At 37.4% G+C, this 17,253-nt stretch overlaps 1 protein-coding gene across 3 annotated transcripts in view; it reads left to right on the forward strand.

Annotated features, from left to right (window-relative positions):
• The window catches only part of ITGA1 (integrin subunit alpha 1), a 171,724-nt gene that overhangs the window by 104,866 nt on the left and 49,605 nt on the right, over window positions 1–17,253 (forward strand). For all 3 annotated transcript variants that reach the window (XM_067730653.1, XM_067730654.1, XM_067730655.1), the window contains 4 exons: window positions 716–881; window positions 3,927–4,000; window positions 4,703–4,847; window positions 16,936–17,078. In XM_067730653.1, the coding sequence (XP_067586754.1) occupies window positions 716–881; window positions 3,927–4,000; window positions 4,703–4,847; window positions 16,936–17,078 (528 nt within the window). The remainder of the gene's footprint in view (window positions 1–715; window positions 882–3,926; window positions 4,001–4,702; window positions 4,848–16,935; window positions 17,079–17,253) is intronic.

Consider the following 17,253-nt stretch of genomic DNA (forward strand, 5'->3'; position numbering starts at 1 on the left):
TTGTACATCTAAAGAGGGTGAATTTTATTGTATATAAATTATATCTCAATAAACCTTACTTTAAAAAATTTAAAACTAAATGTTTGCGAAAACCCGCTAGAAGATCTAAATAATTATGGTTAACTATAGTAGATAATTCCTGCCTCTCTCTCTTCTCTATTTAAAAGAATGCCCCCGTCTTGAGCATTTTGTTTCAGACAGGAATGTCCCAATTGTTTATTTTCTAAATTGCCAAGTTAGACTACTACTTAGTCCAACATCTGTTTAAAAAATATACGTGTCTGACTTCCCCTTGGTAAGAGTTTCAGGAAGTACTGCCTATTTGAGATCAAGCAATTCACTGGCTAATTGCTTTTGCCAGCAAATGGTGATGTCACTGACTGGAATAATATCAGAAACACTCAGAAACTGTAACATTACTTTTGAACTATCAGACTTTAAAGATACAGCTGTTGATAAACAGGGACACAGGAATGCCAGAGAAGAAACTTTTGCAAACATACAAGATGCCCTTTATATTTTCCTACAGCAATTATAGAATATAACAGTTAATATTCTACAGATTCTGAAAATTACCCTTCTAAGAATGTGGAAGTACATAAAAATTTCATTATGCCACAGTACTATACACTCTCTTGCTTATTGACAAAATGCTTGAGATTCTTGTTTAACATATAGAATTTAAAAGATATTCTTGCTGTTTTTGTCGTCTTAGATTCTTGGCAGCTATAATCGAGGAAATTTAAGCACTGAAAAATTTGTGGAGGAAATAAAATCAATTGCAAGTGAACCCACGGAAAAGCATTTCTTCAATGTCTCTGATGAATTGGCACTAGTCACTATTGTTGAAGCTCTGGGAGAAAGAATCTTTGCCCTAGAAGGTATGACTAGTTCTCATAAGCCTGAATATTCTCTCTACAATTCAAACTCAACGTAATTGGTTTTGGTATTTGTTTCTACCACGTGGCTAATGCGTTTTTACTGTGTACAATAGCCACCATGGAACAATGTCCTCTTATATAAATCTGTCCATAGATGGCTGTTTCACATAGCACTGTGTCTGCTGGCAGCTCTCTTTGTAAGGACCCGGCAGTACTGATGTGAGGGCCAGATGAAGACAATGGTCAATGTAGACACACAAGAACAAAAATGTGCCCATGTGTTTTATTCCTTTTCTGTGACACAGGTTTAGAAAATGGAGACACTAACTCAAGTTTTGTTTTTGTCTTTGTTTTTCATTTTGGGCTTCTGTGGGACAGTTCTTGTATAATAACTTCTTTGTTCATTTATTTTCTCCTATTTTTCTCCTTGTCCATTTTAAAGGTCTTCATGGAACCCTGCCTCAAGACCCATGGCAGTGAAACATTGGTTCACTGTATTTGTCTGAGTCATGTTACTTCTTTGTAAATTTTTTCTTTGATTTTTCAACGGCAGCTGGCCATTGGGGATAACGAGTCATGGCATTCCCTCCTCTGCCTTAGGTAGACAATGTCAAGGAACAATGTACTTTGGAACTAGATCTTCCCTGACAAAAAAAGAAGTCTTCAGAATTGTTATGGCAGGCAAACTGAAAAAGCCTCTTCCTTCACGTTCTCTGATAATCTGGAGACTCAGAGAACATGGCTTTTTTTCTCAACCTAGGATGAGAAACCACCAGACAGTTCTGCTCTTCTGCTCTGTCTGAATCCTATTGACTTTGTCCTTGTGAGGACAGGACACACTGAGGACTGTTGTTTTTCATCTTAAACATAGAAATTTACAAGCACCTTCTCAGTCTCCCCTTGGTGTCCATACATTTGTTGCTTACATCTGTGTCTCTATTTCATTTCTAAATCTCATCTTAAGTAAGCAAGTAAATATAACCTAAGACTTGTAGAAATGAATCCTGTAACAGCTATCAGGTGGAGGAGGGATCAATTTGCCTTAAATGACATTTTCAGATTCATTCTAACCTAACGACACCATGAGTTAAAGGTTATACATTGAAGTACCTACATACCCAAGAAATGTCTCCATATTTAAAAACAAAATCATTTTATGAGGAACTCCACAGATTAAAAATGTCTCCCATATCTTCATTGCTGCACTTTCAGGACTAACCAAAAGCAGTGTTTTTACTAGCCTATTTATGACTTTTTTCACAATGAGATCCAAAAGGGCTTCATTTCCTTGTTACTTTGGAAATCTCCATTTCCTATCAACATTTATCTTTAGATGACAACTAGCAGCAATTGTGAAAACCATGCTTGCTGAAGGACAGTGCCACCTAGTGAGGTGAGCGTACCAGCTATTTGCCCATAAAATCAGGAAACTACTGTCTCCCGTTCCCATCAAGCACTGGGAAAAATGCTGAAATTCCTAACCAGAAGCTGCACAGTGGTCAGAGTAGGTATCGCAACACCCATGAACAAGTCCAGGGAGGAGCTGACATTAAGAAGTTCCGGCATGTACACTGTGCTTTGCCAAGATGCCAATTCAGCAGGCAGAGTTTCACAGAGTTTCCTTCTCTCTGTTCTCAGTTGTTCTCTCTGTCCTCAGAACAGCGGCAGGGGAAGGTGCTGGAACTATGTAGGTCTCCACTACTGCATTCTTATAATTGATCTTGCAGAGATAAATGAGAAAGCACCTTACACACTGTGGGCCTAAAATAAAGGTTCAAATTAAAGTAAAAGTGCATCTCAGTCATTTAAATTAGAGGGCAATTTGTATTGAGATTAAAATGATATAGTTGAATTCTTGATTGATTTCCCCATTTAATCTAGTCCTATAAAAAGGCAATTACTGATGTATTTGTTAACAAATTTACGCAGGTAAATAACTAGTAAATAAGTTTGGTTTCACAAATTTGATTGTTCTCATGCCTCAGTGAAAGAGTAGTTTGACTTTTAAAAAATTATGTGCTATTTTTAACTTATCAGCAAGGCCAAATAAATCAGTAACTCCCTCCTGAAAGCAAATTAATCAACATTCCCTTAATCCCCTTAGGAGGCTGTGGCTTTGGCTTGGTGAATATTCTGAGAGCAGCGCACTCCCATAGAATGCTCTGGATTATTTCTGTGTTTCAGTAAAGAGCTTCAAAATGGGCACAGGATCTTTAAAAAAAAAAAAGTGTGATTGAACGGCATGTGGCCTGGAGCCCTGTCAGAAAGTCCCTTCCTGATCTGTGAGTGACACCCACAGCCAGAAATCAGAGCAAATACCAACCCAAGAATCCCTAAACCCTTTATCACACAATGGAATTCTGAGATTGATATAGGGCAGGAAATGCAAGTGAGGCTGGTAGAATCAAGAAACCTCTTTAGGGCTTCCCTGGTGGTGCAGTGGTTGAGCGTCCGCCTGCCGATGCAGGGGACGCGGGTTTGTGCCCCGGTCTGGGAGGATCCCACATGCTGCGGAGCGTCTGGGCCCGTGAGCCATGGCCCCTGGGCCTGCGCGTCCCGAGCCTGTGCTCTGCAACGGGAGAGGCCACAGGGGTGAGAGGCCCACGTACATTAAAAAAAAAAAAAAGAAAGAAAGAAACCTCTTTAAATATGTGAATCAAATGTTATTATCCCTGTGACGTATCAGGTAAATTTAACCTAATCTCAGGAGGATTCCCAGGGCATGAGGGTGAGACACAGAGCTTTCAGCCACGTTGATCCAAAGCTCCATAGGATCTGTAAGAGTGCTAGAGTATAAGAACAGAAGGATGAATTCAACTCCTCCAGCCAGGATGGGGAAACTAACAGGAATGTGAGACGCAGCCCTTCTGCTAACCCTCTCCGTCCTCCACCCAGCCCTACCTAGGAATTTTGAGTTTGAGAAATGTGTGGCTGAAAATGCCCTAAAGATGCTGGAAGTTCTGGTTGGTCAAGACCACAGACTGTACTAGGTCTCTGTCTTCTGCAAATCAGCAGCGTGCTAAAGGCAATTTTCCTCTGTTACAGCTACAGCTGACCAGTCGGCAGCTTCTTTTGAGATGGAAATGTCTCAGACCGGCTTCAGTGCTCATTATTCACAGGTACATTGACCACTTGGTAGAAAACTTTTTTTTTTTTGAGGTTTCCTTTCCCAAAGCCAACACCCAGACATCAGCATTACAGGTGCAACTTGCAGCTCATGGCATGAGCAGTTATTCAGACCATGTTGTTTCTAATCCAAATAGGAAACAGCATTTCACAGGCTTCTTATTAGGAAAGCATGTTATCATACACAGCTCACTACATTGTACTAATAACTGTGAATCAGACAGTTTGATGTCTGCCTTCTATAATTATACATCTAGCTAAATAAAATATTTAACATATTTGCTAAAGATACGGAATGTATCTTTTTCTTGGTGTCAAGGTATTCAAGGGTCTTGCTAGAATTCCATGTTCAAGACCCAGGCTTCTTAGCAGTCATAAAGCAGAAAGGCAAGATTAGAAAATATATCCTTTGTAGCTGATGGGAGAAATGGTACCGTGGTCCCTGCACAAGAATATTGACATTTCAGTGTGTAATTGTACTGTATGACCTAGGGAAATTCACTTATTCTGCCTCAGTTTCTTCTGTAAAAGAAGCGGTAATAATGGCATCTAGCCCAATGGATTATTGTGACGATTTTATGATTTAATATATGTAAAGCACTTCGAACAGTACTTAACATATTGTAAATGCTATGTAAGTGTTTGCTCTTACTATTTTTTGTTAAATATCTTTGTTTTCTCTATTTGGATATAAGGACTGGGTCATGCTTGGAGCAGTAGGAGCCTATGATTGGAATGGAACAGTCGTCATGCAGAAGGCTAATCAAATCCTAATTCCCCAAAACACGACCTTTAATGTTGAGTCTACCAAAAAGAATGAACCTCTTGCTTCTTATTTAGGTAAAGTTTGTATGTAATTGAGAGAAAGTTTGTTTTTTTTTTTTAATTTTTGTGTTTTTTATTTTTAGTATTATTTGCTTATATTTATATAGGCGTATTTTGTAAGAGAGATCACGTCTAAGAGTTAGATATTTTAGATGTTAGAGACCCATGATGGCCTCTGAGTAGCCTTAGCAAAAATAACAGAACGTGGAGGAGCCTTTCTCAGAAGGGCTGCCTACACGGGAAGTGATTTGGGCTGAAACGCACATTTTTTGAGGTCTCTCTGTGTCTGGTATTCGTGTTAATGTCAAGAAGTGCTTCAGACCCAGTGGACAGGAAACAAAGGTAGAAAAAGAAAGCTTGACTCGGCCTATCCTGAAGATCAGACTTCCATATTCTCTTAAATATCCTCTACCATTTCTCTCTATGGGTCCTAATTTTGGAAAGTAAACTTTTAACTTGTTTTGTCATATGACTTCTTTAATACCTCTGTTCACAATCAGATACATATTGAAGTGAAACCCAGTAATGTAATGATTTTCCAAAGACTTGCCTAGAACGAGGAGGTGTGTGTCTGGTGTCACTTTATTCTGAATCTGTGTCAGGCTGGGAGCTGCCTGGGGGATAGCTGGGGACTCTTCTGTCACTGGTCGAGCTCAGTAAACACTTGGGAGAGACTAGGATGGAAAGGACCCTCAAGGTATGGTTTCTCAGCTCTCTCTCTTCACTCAACAAATATTTTGGGAGCATCTCTCTTGCCCCAGGCATTGTTCTTGGTGCTGGGGATACAGTGGTAAAGAAAACAAATATGTGCTGTGTTCATATTTTAGCATGTTAGCAGTCCTGTCTGGGATTTTTATGTCCTGGAAGTTTTTCTTTCTCTATCCCAGTTTCTTTCTATTTTATAGGAAGGTGGCAGGTCTTTACTGGCTCAGCCATACATCTTATTCAAGGCCACGTATTAAAGCTGTAGAGGCAACAGGATTTAAGAAGAATAAAGAGTCTAAGCAGTTTCGATAATTAAAAATATAGTGGTAAGCAGCAGGTATAATGGGAGTGCTAAACCCCCATAAGACATGTTAAACTGCACTAATGGAAGTCTAGTCTATTTCTCATAAAAGTCCTATTTCATTCTGCCCTAGTCGGAGAACAGCTAAAGTATTCTAAGCATTGTCCTAAGCATCACACATTACAAAAGAAAATGCCAAACTAGAATTGCCAGTAAAAAACTATCTGAAGGATACAGATCTAAAAACCATCCCCATCTACACATCCCTCTCCCCACCAAACCTGAAAAAACTGGTGGTTAGAAAACAAAGTATACACTGCATGTCTTTTAAATATTTGGAGGATTGTGATATAAAATAAAGGGGTTGGCATTAAAATTCATATTGAGTTTTACAATTAAAAGAGATCTTAGAAAGCGAGTGGTACACATCTAATTTGCCAAATTAAGAAATTGAGGAGTAGAAATATTATGTCGCAGCTAACTGTGGCAAATCTGAAAGTAGAATCTAGGTTTTCTGATTCTTATTCCAGTGTTCATTTCGCCACGCTAAAGTGCCTGATTCTGGGTTGATCAAGGAAGCACTTACAATAATGAGTACCTGCAGTGTGCCAAACATTCAGTTATAAATTGAGGATAACAAGATAAAGAAGGGATATTTATCCCTGTACTGATGAAGCTTACCTTTCTGGATAAGAGACAGTAACAGAACCAACCAAATCCTGTCAGTATGATATGAGCTGTGACATAGGATGCCTAAAAAAGAGGAAAGGAGGTTAGGTTGGATAATTTCTTTTTTTAATTTTTATTTTTTTATACAGCAGGTTCTTATTAGTTATCCATTTTATACATATTAGTGTATATATGTCAGTCCCAATATCCCAGTTCATCACACCACCCCCCTCCCCCGCCAGCCACTTTCCCCCATTGGTGTCCATACATTTGTTCTCTACATCTGTGTCTGCATTTCTGCCCTGCAAACCGGTTCATCTGTACCATTTTTCTAGGTTTCACATATATGCGTTAATATACGATATTTGTTTTTCTCTTTCTGACTTACTTCACTCTGTATGACAGTCTCTAGATCCATCCATGTCTCTACAAATAACCCAATTTTGTTCCTTATTATGGCGGAGTAATATTCCATTGTATATATATACCACATCTTCTTTATCCATTCGTCTGTCGATGGACATTTAGGTTGCTTCCATGACATGGCTATTATAAATAGTGCTGCAATGAACATTGGGGTGCATGTGTCTTTTTGAATTGTGGTTTTCTCTGGGTACATGCCCAGTAGTGGGATTGCTGGGTCATATGGTAATTCTATTTTTAATTTTTAAGGAACCTCCATACTGTTCTCCATAGTGCCTGTATCAATTTACATTCTCACCAACAGTGCAAGAGGGTTCCCTTTTCTCCACACCCTCTCCAGCATTTGTTGTTTGTAGATTTTCTGATGATGCCCATTCTGACTGGTGTGAGGTGATACCTCATTGTAGTTTTGATTTGCATTTCTCTAATAATTAGTGATGTTGAGCAGCTTTTCCTATGCTTCTTGGCCATCTGTATGTCTTCTTTGGAGAAATGTCTATTTAGGTCTCCTGCCCGTTTTTGCATTGGGTTGTTTGTTTTTTTTAATATTGAGCTACATAAGCTGTTTATATATTTTGGAGATTAATCCTTTGTCCGTTGATTCGTTTGCAAATATTTTCTCCCATTCTGAGGGTTGTCTTTTCATCTTGATTGTAGTTTCCTTTGCTTTGCAAAAGCTTTTAAGTTTCATTAGGTCCTATTTGTTTTTTTTTTTTTTTTTTTTTTTGCTTTTCTTTCCATTACTCTAAGAGGTGGATCAAAACAAATCTTGCTGTGATTTATGTCAAAGAGCGTTCTTCCTATGTTTTCCTCTAAGAGTTTTATAGTGTCCAGTCTTACATTTAGGCCTCTAATCCATTTTGAGTTTATTTTTGTATATGGTGTTAGAGAGTGTTCTAATTTCATTCTTTTACATGTAGCTGTCCAGTTTTCCCAGCACCACTTATTGAAGACACTGTCTTTTATCTATTGTATATCCTTGCCTCCTTTGTCATAGATTAGTTGACCATAGGTGCATGGGCTTATCTCTGGGCTTTGTATCCTGTTCCATTTATCTATATTTCTGTTTTTGTGCCAGTAGCATATTGTCTTGATTACTGTAGCTTTGTAGTATTGTCTGAAGTCTGGGAGTCTGATTCTTCCAGCTCCGTTTTTTTCCCTCAAGACTGCTTTGGCTATTCGGGGTCTTTTGTATCTCCACACAAATTTTAAGGTTTTTTGTTCTAGTTCTATAAAAACTGCCATTGGTAATTTGATCGGGATTGCATTGAATCTGTAGATTGCTTTGGGTAGTAGAGTCATTTTCACAATATTGATTCTTCCAATCCAAGAACATGGTATATCTCTCCATCTGTTTGTATTATCTTTAATTTCTTTCATCAGTATCTTATAGTTTTCTGCATACAAGTCTTTTGCCTCCCTAGGTAGGTTTGTTCCTAGGTATTTTATTCTTTTTGTTGCGATGGTAAATGGAAGTGTTTTCTTAATTTCTCTTCCAGATTTTTCATCATTAGTGTATAGGAATTCCAGAGATTTCTGTGCATTAATTTTGTATCCTGCAACTGTACCAAATTCATTGATTAGCTCTCATAGTTTTCTGGTGGCATCTTTAGCATTCTCTATGTATACTATCATGTCATCTGCAAATAGTGACAGCTTTACTTCTTCTTTTCCAGTTTGTATTCCTTTTATTTCTTTTTCTTCCCTGATTGCTGTGGCTAGGACTTCCAAAACTATGTTGAATAATAGTGGTGAGAGTGGACATCCTTGTCTTGTTCCTGATCTTAGAGGAAATACTTTCAGTTTTTCACCATTGAGAATGATGTTTGCTCTAGGTTTGTCATATATGGCCTTTATTATGTTGAGGTAGGTTCCCTCTATGCCTACTTTCTGGAGAGTTTTTATCATAAATGGGTGTTGAATTTTTTCAAAAGCTTTTTCTGCATTTATTGAGATGGTCATATGGTTTTTCTTCTTCAATTTGTTAATATGGTGTGTCACATTGATTGATTTCCGTATATTGAAGAATTCTTGCATCCCTGGGATAAATCCGACTTGATCATGTTGTATGATCCTTTTAATGTGTTGTTGGATTCTGTTTGCTAGTATCTTGTTGAGGGTTTTTGCATCTATATTCATCAGTGATATTGGCCTGTAATTTTTTTTTTTTTTGTAGTATCTTTGTCTGGTTTTGGTATCAGGGTGATGGTGGCCTCATAGAATGAGTTTGGAAGTGTTCCTTCCTCTGCAATTTTTTGGAAGAGTTTGAGAAGGATGGCTGTTAGCTCTTCGCTAAATGTTTGATAGAATTCACCTGTGAAGCCATCTGGTCCTGGACTTTTGTTTGTTGGAAGATTTTTAATCACAGTTTCAGTTTCATTACTTGTGATTGGTCTGTTCATATTTTCTATTTCTTCCTGGTTCAGTCTTGGAAGGTTATACCTTTCTAAGAATTTGTCCATTTTTCCAGGTTGTCCATTTTATTGGCATAGAGTTGCTTGTAGTAGTCTCTTAGGATGCTTTATTTCTGTGGTGTCTGTTGTAACTTTTTCTTTTTCATTTCTAATTTCATTGATCTGAGTCCTCTCCCTCTTTTTCTTGATGAGTCTGGCTAATGGTTTATCAATTTTGTTTATCTTCTCAAAGAAGCAGCTTTTAGTTTTATTGATCTTTGCTATTGTTTTCTTTGTTTCTATTTCATTTATTTCTGCTCTGATCTTTATGATTTCTTTCCTTCTACTAACTTTGGGTTTTGTTTGTACTTCTTTCTCTAGTGCCTTTAGGTGGAAGGTTACATTGTTTATTTGAGATTTTTCTTGTTTCTTGAGGTAGGCTTGTATTGCTATAAACTTCCCTCTTAGAATTGCTTTTGCTGCATCTCATAGGTTTTGGATCATCGTGTTTTCATTGTCATTTGTCTCTAGGTATTTTCTGATTTCCTCTTTGATTTCTTCAGTGATCTCTTGGTTATTTAGTAACGTATTGTTTAACCTCCATGTGTTTGTGTTTTTTACATATTTTTTCCCTGTAATTGCTTTCCAATCTCATAGCATTGTGGTCAGAAAAGATTCTTGATATGATTTCAATTTTCTTAAATTTACTGAGGCTTAATTTGTGACCCAAGATATGATCTACCCTGGAGAATGTTCTGTACGCACTTGAGAAGAAAGTGTGATCTGCTGTTTTTGGATGGAATGTCCTATAATTATCAGTTAAATCTATCTGGTCTATTGTGTCATTTAAAGCTTCTGTTTCCTTATTTGTTTTCATTTTGGATGATCTGTCCATTGGTGTAAGTGAGGTGTTAAAGTCCCCCATTATTATTGTGTTCCTGTCGATTTCCTCTTTTATAGCTGTTAACAGTTGCCTTATGTATTGAGATGCTCCTATGTTGGGTGCATATATATTTATAATTGTTCTATCTTATTCTTGGATTGATCCCTTGATCATTATGTAGTGTCCTTCCTTGTCTCTTGTAACATTCTTTATTTTAAAGTCTATTTTATCTGATATGAGTATTGCTACTCCAGCTTCCTTTTGATTTCCATTTGCATGGAATATCTTTCTCCATTTCCTCACTTTCAATCTGTATGTGTCCCTAGGTCTGACGTAAGTCTCTTATAGACAACATATATATGGGTCTTGTTTTTGTATCCATTCAGGGAGCCTGTGTCTTTTGTTTGGAGCATTTAACCCATTTACATTGAAGGTAATTATCAATATGTATGTTCCTATTACCATTTTCTTAGTTGTTATGGATTTGTTTTTGTAGGTCCTTTTCTTCTCTTGTGTTTCCCACTTAGAGAAGTTCCTTTAGCATTTGCTGTAGAGCTGGTTTGGTGGTGCTGAATTCTCTTAGCTTTTGCTTGTCTGCAAAGCTTTTGATTTCTCCATCAAATCTGAATGAGATCCTTGCCGGGTAGAGTAATCTTGGTTGTAGGTTCTTCCCTTTCATCACTTTAAATATGTCATGCCACTCCCTTCTGGCTTCTAGAGTTTCTCCTAAGAAATCAGCTGTTAACCTTATGGGAGTTCCCTTGTATGTTAATTGTCGTTTTTCCCTGTTGCTTTCAATAATTTTTCTTTGTCTTTAATTTTTGCCAACTTGATTACTATGTGTCTCGGCGTGTTTCTCCTTGAGTTTATCCTTCCTGGGACTCTCTGCCCTTCCTGGACTTGGGTGGCTATTCCCTTTCCCATGTTAGGGAAGTTTTCAACTATATTCTCTTGAAATATTTTCTCGGGTCCTTTCTCTCTCTCTTCTCCTTCTGAGACCCCTATGATGTAAATGTTGTTGCATCTAATGTTGTCCCAGTAGTCTCTTAGGCTGTCTTCATTTCTTTTCATTCTTTTTTCTTTATTCTGTTCCACAGCAGTGAATTCCACCATTCTGTCTTCCAGGTCACTTATCCGTTCTTCTGCCTTAGTTATTCTGCTATTGATTCCTTCTAGTGTTTTTTTCATTTCAGTTATTGTATTGTTCATCTCTGTTTTTTTGTTCTTTAATTCTTCTAGGTCCTTGTTAACCATTTCTTGAGTCTTCTTGATCTTTGCCTCCATTCTTTTTCTGAGGTCCTGGATCATCTTCACTATCATTAATCTGAATTCTTTTTCTGGAGGGTTGCCTATCTCCACTGCATTTAGTTGTTTTTCTGGGGTTTTACCTTGTTCCTTCATTTGGTACATAGCCCTCTGCCTTTTCGTCTTGTCTGTCTTTCTGTGAATATGTTTTTTTTTTTCCACAGGCTGCAGGATTGTAGTTCTTCTTGCTTCTGCTGTGTGCCCTCTGGTGGATGAGGCTATCTAAGAGGCTTGTGCAAGTTTCCTGATGGGAGGGACTGGTGGTGGGTAGAGCTGGCTGTTGCACTCATGGGCAGAGCTCAGTAAAACTTTAATCTGCTTCTCTGCTGATGGGTGAGGCTGGGTTCCCTCCCTGTTGGTTGTTTGGCCTGATGTGACCCAACACTTGAGCCTACCAGGGCTCTTTGGTGGGGCTGATGGCGGACTCTGGAAGGGCTCACACCAAGGAGTACTTCCCAGAACTTCTGCTGCCAGTGTCCTTGTCCCCACGGTGAGCCACAGCCACCCCCCGCCTCTGCAGGAGACCCTCCAACACTAGCAGGTAGGTCTGGTTCAGTCTCCTATGGGGTTACTGCTCCTTCCCCTGGGTCCCGATACGCACACTTCTTTGTGTGTGCCCTCCAAGAGTGGAGTCTCTGTTTTCCCCAGTCCTGTCGAAGTCCTGCAGTCAAATCCTGCTAGCCTTCAAAGTCTGATTCTCTAGGAATTCCTCCTCCCATTGCTGGACCCCCGAATTGGGAAGCCTGACAAGGGGCTCAAAGCCTTCACTCCAGTAGGTGGACTTCTGTGGTATAAGTGATCTCCACTTTGTGAATCACCCACCCAGCAGTTATGGGATTTGATTTTATTGTGATTGCACCCCTCCCACCATCTCATTGTGGCTTCTCCTTTGTCTTTGGATGTGGGGTATCTTTTTTGGTGAGTTCCAGTGTCTTCCTGTCAATGATTGTTCAGCAGTTAGATGTGATTCCGGTGCACTTGTAAGAGGGAGTTAGAGCACGTCCTTCTACTCCTCCATCTTGAACCAATCTCAGGTTAGATAATTTCTAAAGGTTCTTCATGTTCTAAGATTCTATGAGACTGTTCTATGTGAAATACCTTGAAATCAAGAACCAGTTTAACCTGAGGTTTCTTTCCATCCTAGATAGAAGAATCTGAGAACATTTGTCCTCATATGTAACAGTGGCATATAAAGGAATATAACTTTTTAGGAAAGTCGTTTGACAGTGTGTATCCAGAGCCATAAAAATGTTTACACCACCTTGACCTCGAAATTTCATTTCTGAGGATCTAACCTAAAGAAAAAATCCAATTATTTAAGAATGCCAAGGGAACAGTTGTTTTCATAGTATTTTATTGAGGTAAATGGCATATCCTTAATGTTCAAAAATAAGGGAATAGTTAAGTAAGTGGTAAATAGCAAATCCACTTAATGGAACATCATGAACCCATAAAAATAAAAATTATAAAGCTGCTGATCCCATCATACTTGAAGTGACTTGAAGTGGTTATGGCACTGTGTATACAATCAGACAGTACAGAGATACTCTTAGGTCATAGAATCTTGAGTTTGCTTTCTGACTCTGCCCCTGGTTATGACTTTAGACAAATTGCCTTATTCCTCAAAGCCTCAATTTTCTTATTTATTTAAAAATATATATATAATTTGGTTTGTTATGAAAATGAGATTAAATAATACCTGTAAGGTGCTTAGTGTTGTGCTTGACAGACAGCTGACCTTCAATAGGTATTGTCTATTGTTGTATATTATGTAATATTGTATAGAAAACATTCCTCTTATTATTAGTATTATGATAGGCAGAACAATGCCCTAAAGATGTGCATGTCCTAATCCCAAGATCCAGATCTTATATGGCAAAAGGGACATTGCAGATGTGATTAAGTTAAAGATTTTAACATGAGGAGATTATCCTGAGATACCTGGCTGGGCCCAGTCTCATCACATGGGTTTTTAAAATCAGAGAAGCTTTCCTGGATGTGTACAGGGGATGATAGAACTATAGAAAAATGGTCAGAGATATGCAATATTGGCTTTTAAGATGGAGAAGGTGGGCCACAGCTAAGGAATGTGGGTGGTCTCTAGAAGCCACAGTGGGCAAGGAAATGGATTCTCCTCTACAGCATCCAGAAGGAACCCAGCCCTGCCAACACCGTGATTTTAGCCCAGGGAGACCTAGGTCTGATTTCTAACTTGAAAAGATAATATATTTGTGATGTGTTACCATCAAGTTTATGGTAATTTGTTACAACAACAATAGAAAACTAATACAGGTGTATTATATACCTACTAAGAATAGCTGACATTAATACTACTACTAATTAGTATTGAATAGTTACAACATTAAAGACATTGCCCACAAAGACATTGAAGTCCACAAAGATGTGAGTGACATTGTCACTTCTCTAAGGAAGTTCACACACTTTAACACGATATTTAATAATATATTAAATACTAATGTTATTTTATAAATAATACTATAGTAATTTTGGTATTCTGAGTGATTATCATTGAATTCCTTAAAAACAAATAAACTTACAGAACTCTAAATCTATTATTCTCAAAAACCTTGGGTTAATGATTTGCTTAGAGCAGACTTAGAGAATTCAGGACTGAAAGATACTGCTGTAAGCAAAAAAAGTTAAGACAACCTTCATTTCTGACCACAGTATTTATAATACATGACTCCTGTCTGCCCAGAAAAGGAAATTTGGGGGTATGTTGTCTACAGTCTGCTCAGATGATGTGTTTTTGGTTTGTTTCAGAAATCCTTTCATTATCTTAGTCACAGGTTGGCGCTTTAGACATTTTGCCAACATAAAGTTTATTATATGTAAGATTTCTTCCAAAATAGAAAAGCACTCAGAAAGAGGTCAGGGGAGAAAAATAGCTTTTCTTCCCCCAAATATTATTCTAAATCTAAAATTAAGCTTTCAAAATGTTTCCTTGTATAGGTTACACATTAAGAAGAGTTTGAATGTGTTCTCTCAATCCATGTGGATTGAAAGTTGTTAGACTATGGAAATTCTTACTGAAGAAGAAAAGTGAGAGGTAGACAGTTTATTAAAAATGCCATAGTAACCAATAATAATCAGAAAGAAGCAGGAACTGAAGCTGTGCAACCTCCCTCAGGATGGAATCATCCACCTGTCTCTATAGCCCAGTAACTGCCTTTTGCCAACATGCACTCGGCAAGTGGGTTTGCTGGTGAGAATACAGTCGAGATCCTGTTCCCTACCTCCCCCACCCACAGTTTGCTGATTTCTAATCACGCTAGACTGATTCACGAGGAAAAGTAAAGATGTGAGGCCAATTCATGACATCAAGTCAGATTCTACCTGTTTCCCCTTACCTCACCAGATCGTAGCACTTTTCCCAAGAAGTGAATCGTGAGAGCTGACAGGATTTACTCTTTATAAATCTACACACAGAACCATGCCATCAATTTTCCTTTCTCTTCAATCGTGTGCCTTTCCTTTTCAGAAAGTGATATTAAGCTTTTAAATCTTTATAATGATTATCCTTCTATTATGACTAGACTTTACTGGGCCCTTGTTCTCACTTTCTCTTTATTGTCTTTAGATGCCTGAGCTTCAACCAGGACTACCTGACTGGTTGTTATTGTCACTGTGAAGATTTCAGCTAACGGTTTAGTAATCAATTGTGCATCATCAAAGTCAAGTAGATAATCACACAACTCCAAGCCTCAGACATAATTTTCAACTTATTTTTTAAAGGTTCTTTTATCAGTTTGCATTCACAGCTCTGAAAATTGCAAAAAAAAAAATCACTGTGTACTCTCACCCCACTCACCCCACTCTCTTCTTAATATTTCTAATAGAGCTGCATGAAATACAACAACCTTTGTTTTGCAGTCTTCTTTTCCATTTTATTTATGTATAAACATGACTGTAAAGTTTTTATTTTTTAAGCAATACTGTGGTTAGTAACATAAAAATATAACACATTACACATTAGAAAAAGAATATTTTACAGTCTCTATTATGTATAGTAATTTTTTTAAAAAGCTCTAAGTTGAAGAAATGAAAATATGAGAAAAATATTCATGAAAGGGAATATGGCTGAGGAATTGTGTTCCTTTAGGACTTGTAAGAATAAACATATTTCAGTACAAAACTTCTGTTCCTCTTTTAAAGTTTTGGAAGAAAGTGGAACTATTATCTTATGGTAAAATACTTGGTAAGTGAGTTATCAATATAATCTTTTTCTCAGTAAAAAATGCTATTCTGTGGCATTTGGAAAAATAATCTGCCTTCTACTCCAATGATGGACAGTTCTGGTTATTAGAACATTTCTTCCTTCTGTAGAGTTGAAATCTCCACATGGTAATTTTTATCTATTGATTTAGCTCTGTTCTCTAGAGATACAAAGAATAAATCTAATTCTTCACTCAAAAATTAATAATAATCTGCTTTAAAGACACAGTTTAAAATTTTAAAGGTCATGAAGGCCCAATTAAAAAGAGGAATAATTGTGAAAAACTGTTCAAGCTTACTTTTAATCAAACAAATGAAAATTTAAATCACAGCAAGGTGATATTGTTTAACATTTATTAGAGCATCCACAATTTTAAATAATAGTAATGTACCTAATGTTTGTAAGAATTTGGTTAAACTACTCTCTCCAGTGGCTGTTCATGGAATGAATTAGTACAAATATTCTGGAAACAATTTGTCAGACATTATAAGAACCATTAAAAATTTGCTCCAGTAAGCTATTCCTTGAAATTTGTCATCAAAAAAATCCAAAAGAAAGAAAAAAATTGAATACTCAAAGATGTCTTTGCAGGCTTAAGTGTAATGCCAAAAAATTTAAAAAAAACACCTAAATTCCACCATTCCAACAGGGAATGGTCCTATGGTATAAACACAAGGCATTTATACCTTAACTGAGAAGGAAGCTTCAACCATTTAAAATTACAATTAAAAACCTAGGCAGCAATACAGAAAACGTTTACATTTACTATGATTACAACTGTATAAAGTTATGGATTTCTATGGCACAGACACATGCATCCAAATGAAATACAGTTGATTTATTTCAAAGGGGTAAATTGAGATTGCGAGAGTTTTGTATGTGTGTGTGTGTGTTTTCTTTTCCTGTCAATGTTATATCATTTGTGCTTTTAAACAATGAAAAACTGAGGTTTGGGGGAAAATACCTTTTCAGAATGAAGCAGTTGTGGTAGATAATTAGGGAGCACACTAAAAGCTTCTACCTAAACAAACTTTCCTGCATTAAAGTATATATATTTATTTTCAAAAAAAGAGAAGTCCATATAAACATATAACAATGATTCTCCCAACCGTTTAAAATGGATTTTAACTTATTCCATGCAAACTCCAAGGGGCCAGTGAGTATATCCAGCGTCTGTCTTTCGTTAGGTTACACAGTAAACTCCGCCACTGTTTCTGGAGATGTGCTCTACATTGCCGGACAGCCACGGTACAATCATACAGGCCAGGTGGTCATCTACAGGATGGAGGATGGAGACATCAGGATTCTCCAGACACTCCATGGAGAACAGGTAAACTTCAAAATCGTTGTTTTCAATTAATCCATTCACACTCTATCTATGTAAATTGAACTGTCTGTTGTCCTAAACTTTTTAAAAAACAGTACCCCCATATTCAACATGCACTGTGAACAGGGCCCCATGTTAAGTTCCTTGGAGGAATCTAAAGTGTCTGTGTCTTTGGCGT

This window comes from Pseudorca crassidens, chromosome 3 (genome assembly GCF_039906515.1).
Source record: "Pseudorca crassidens isolate mPseCra1 chromosome 3, mPseCra1.hap1, whole genome shotgun sequence".
Classification (NCBI taxonomy): Eukaryota; Metazoa; Chordata; class Mammalia; order Artiodactyla; family Delphinidae; genus Pseudorca; species Pseudorca crassidens.